At 48.3% G+C, this 2,209-nt stretch overlaps 1 protein-coding gene across 1 annotated transcript in view; it reads left to right on the forward strand.

Moving 5' to 3' along the window:
• Pip5kl1 (phosphatidylinositol-4-phosphate 5-kinase like 1) overlaps positions 1-1,608 on the forward strand; it is an 8,982-nt gene extending 7,374 nt beyond the window's left edge. Inside the window, exon 10 of the mRNA XM_021194706.2 lies at positions 1,151-1,608. Within this exon, the coding sequence (XP_021050365.2) occupies positions 1,151-1,418 (268 nt within the window). The 3' untranslated portion in view covers positions 1,419-1,608. The remainder of the gene's footprint in view (positions 1-1,150) is intronic.
• The last annotated feature ends 601 nt before the right edge of the window (positions 1,609-2,209 follow it).

Consider the following 2,209-nt stretch of genomic DNA (forward strand, 5'->3'; position numbering starts at 1 on the left):
TGAGTTCGAGGCCAGCCTGGTCTACAGAGTGAGTTCCAGGACAGCCAGGGCTACACAGAGAAACCCTGTCTCGGAAAAATAAAATGAAAGAAAGAAGAAACAGGTACACTCTCTGCTGATGGAAGTGGTACATGCCTATTATCCCAGTATTTATATTATCCCAGTATTTAGGAGGTGAGGCAGGATGAGTCACGATCATTTTTGGCTGCACAGCAAGTTCAAGACCAGTGTAAGCTACTTGTATTGAAACCCTGTCTCAAAAGCAAACAGAAGTCAGGAAGGTAGCTCACATTTTTAATCTCAGCACTTGGGAGGCAGAAGCAGACAGATAGATCTCTGTGAGTTCAAGGTCAGCTAGTCTGGTCTACAAAGTGAGTTCCAAAACATCCAAGGCTGTTACACAGAAGAACCCTGTCTCAAAAAACCAAACCAAACCAACAACAACAGCAAAAGCAAACAAATAATAATAGTAATAATGAGTCAATACATTTGATTATTTTAATCTTATCAACCTAAAACTTGATGAGATTGTTTGCTTTATCTTCAACACTGCCCTTTTTAAAAGATTTTATTTATTTATTTTATTATTATTATTTTTTATTTTTATTTTTATTTTTTGGCTTTTGAGACAGGGTTTCTCTGTATAGCCTTGGCTGTCCTGGAACTCACTCTGTAGACCAGGCTGGCCTCGAACTCAGAAATCCACCTGTCTCTGCCTCCCCAGTTCTGGGATTAAAGGCGTGCGCCACCACTGCCCGGGCTAAAGATTTTATTTTTAAATTATGTGTGCGTGCACATGAGTGCGTTTGCTCTCATGACCAAACGATGGCGCTGAGTTACATGCAGTTTTGAGGGGCTCTCTGCTGGGAGCTAACGCTGGTCCTCTACAAGAACTAAAAGATGGTGGAGCCATCTGCCTCTTCAGCCAAGCCCTCACTATTGACTTTGAAGTTCAGTTTATATTGGAACCCGCCATTTCTCATAACACTGGCTAAATTTCCAGGGCTCAGTAGCCACTTGTGGCCAGTGGCTGTGAAAGGGACGCTGCAGCTCGAGACTGTCAACTCCTTTATTCCTCAGCCTCCTAACGTACCTAGTACCTTGCTCACTGGCTGGGAGGCGACAGTTTTTATCCTATTCCCATACCTAGGTCTATACAAGGTGCGTCGAAGTCGCAGGGAACGGCGGACCAGAACTGCCGGATGCTGCCCAACCTCCCCAATGCCCTCCATATCTTGGACGGGCCAGACCAACGCTATTTTCTGGGCTTAGTGGATATGACTACCGTGTATGGGTTTCGCAAATGGCTGGAACATCTGTGGAAGATGGTACGCTATCCAGGCCAGAGCGTCTCCACTGTCAGCCCGGCTCACTACGCCCGTCGCCTCTGTCGGTGGGCAGAGATGCACACAGAGTGACTCTCACCTGTCTGCCTTCTTCCCATCTGGACAATGCGCCCGCAACAATTCTCGAGCCGTACCCAGGGAGCTAGCCTGCAGTTCATCCTACCAGCCACCAGAGGGAAGCACCCTCATAACTAATGCTGGGAAGACTCAGCCCCACTCCGTGATGGTGCTACTGTACCCTGCATAGAGCAAGAACCCTGACCCCTACCCTTAGCTCATTTACTATTAAAAAATGTTGATATTCTCTTTTTACAGACCACGAAATGGAGGTTCACAGGATGAAGGGGGGAGCAAGACCACACAGCAATAAATGCTGGAACCGGCCTACACCATGACTTGGGCCTGGGGCTCAAGTTCCTATACCACTAGCCTCACACTACGGAGAAGGGGGAAGGGAGGGCACACCCTTTTTCCAATGGGGAAACAAGCCCAAAAGTTTAAGGTGCAGGTTAGGAGCAAGATTAGTTCCAAATTCTAGGATTTTCGATTCCCAGCTCTGGAACAGCTTCACCATGCCCCTCTGAGCGGCAGCTGGGTATCAATTTGGCAGAAGCAGGCTTCCTGGAGTTGGTCTAGCAGGGAGTCCCTCAAGGGTCACTGTTGATCTTGAGTGCCCTCTCAGATTGGGCCATTGGGGGTGGGGATGAGAGATGTGCCCAAGACTGGTCAACCAGGACCCTGGAAAAGCATCTTAATAGCTCTATTCTACTGACCCACCAGATTGGCGGCCAGACTTTGAAAAGTGGCTGATGGGGTGGGAGTTGGGGAGGGTGAGGCTGAGGGTGGGGGGTGGGGACGTTGCA

Source organism: Mus pahari, chromosome 3, assembly GCF_900095145.1.
Source record: "Mus pahari chromosome 3, PAHARI_EIJ_v1.1, whole genome shotgun sequence".
Classification (NCBI taxonomy): Eukaryota; Metazoa; Chordata; class Mammalia; order Rodentia; family Muridae; genus Mus; species Mus pahari.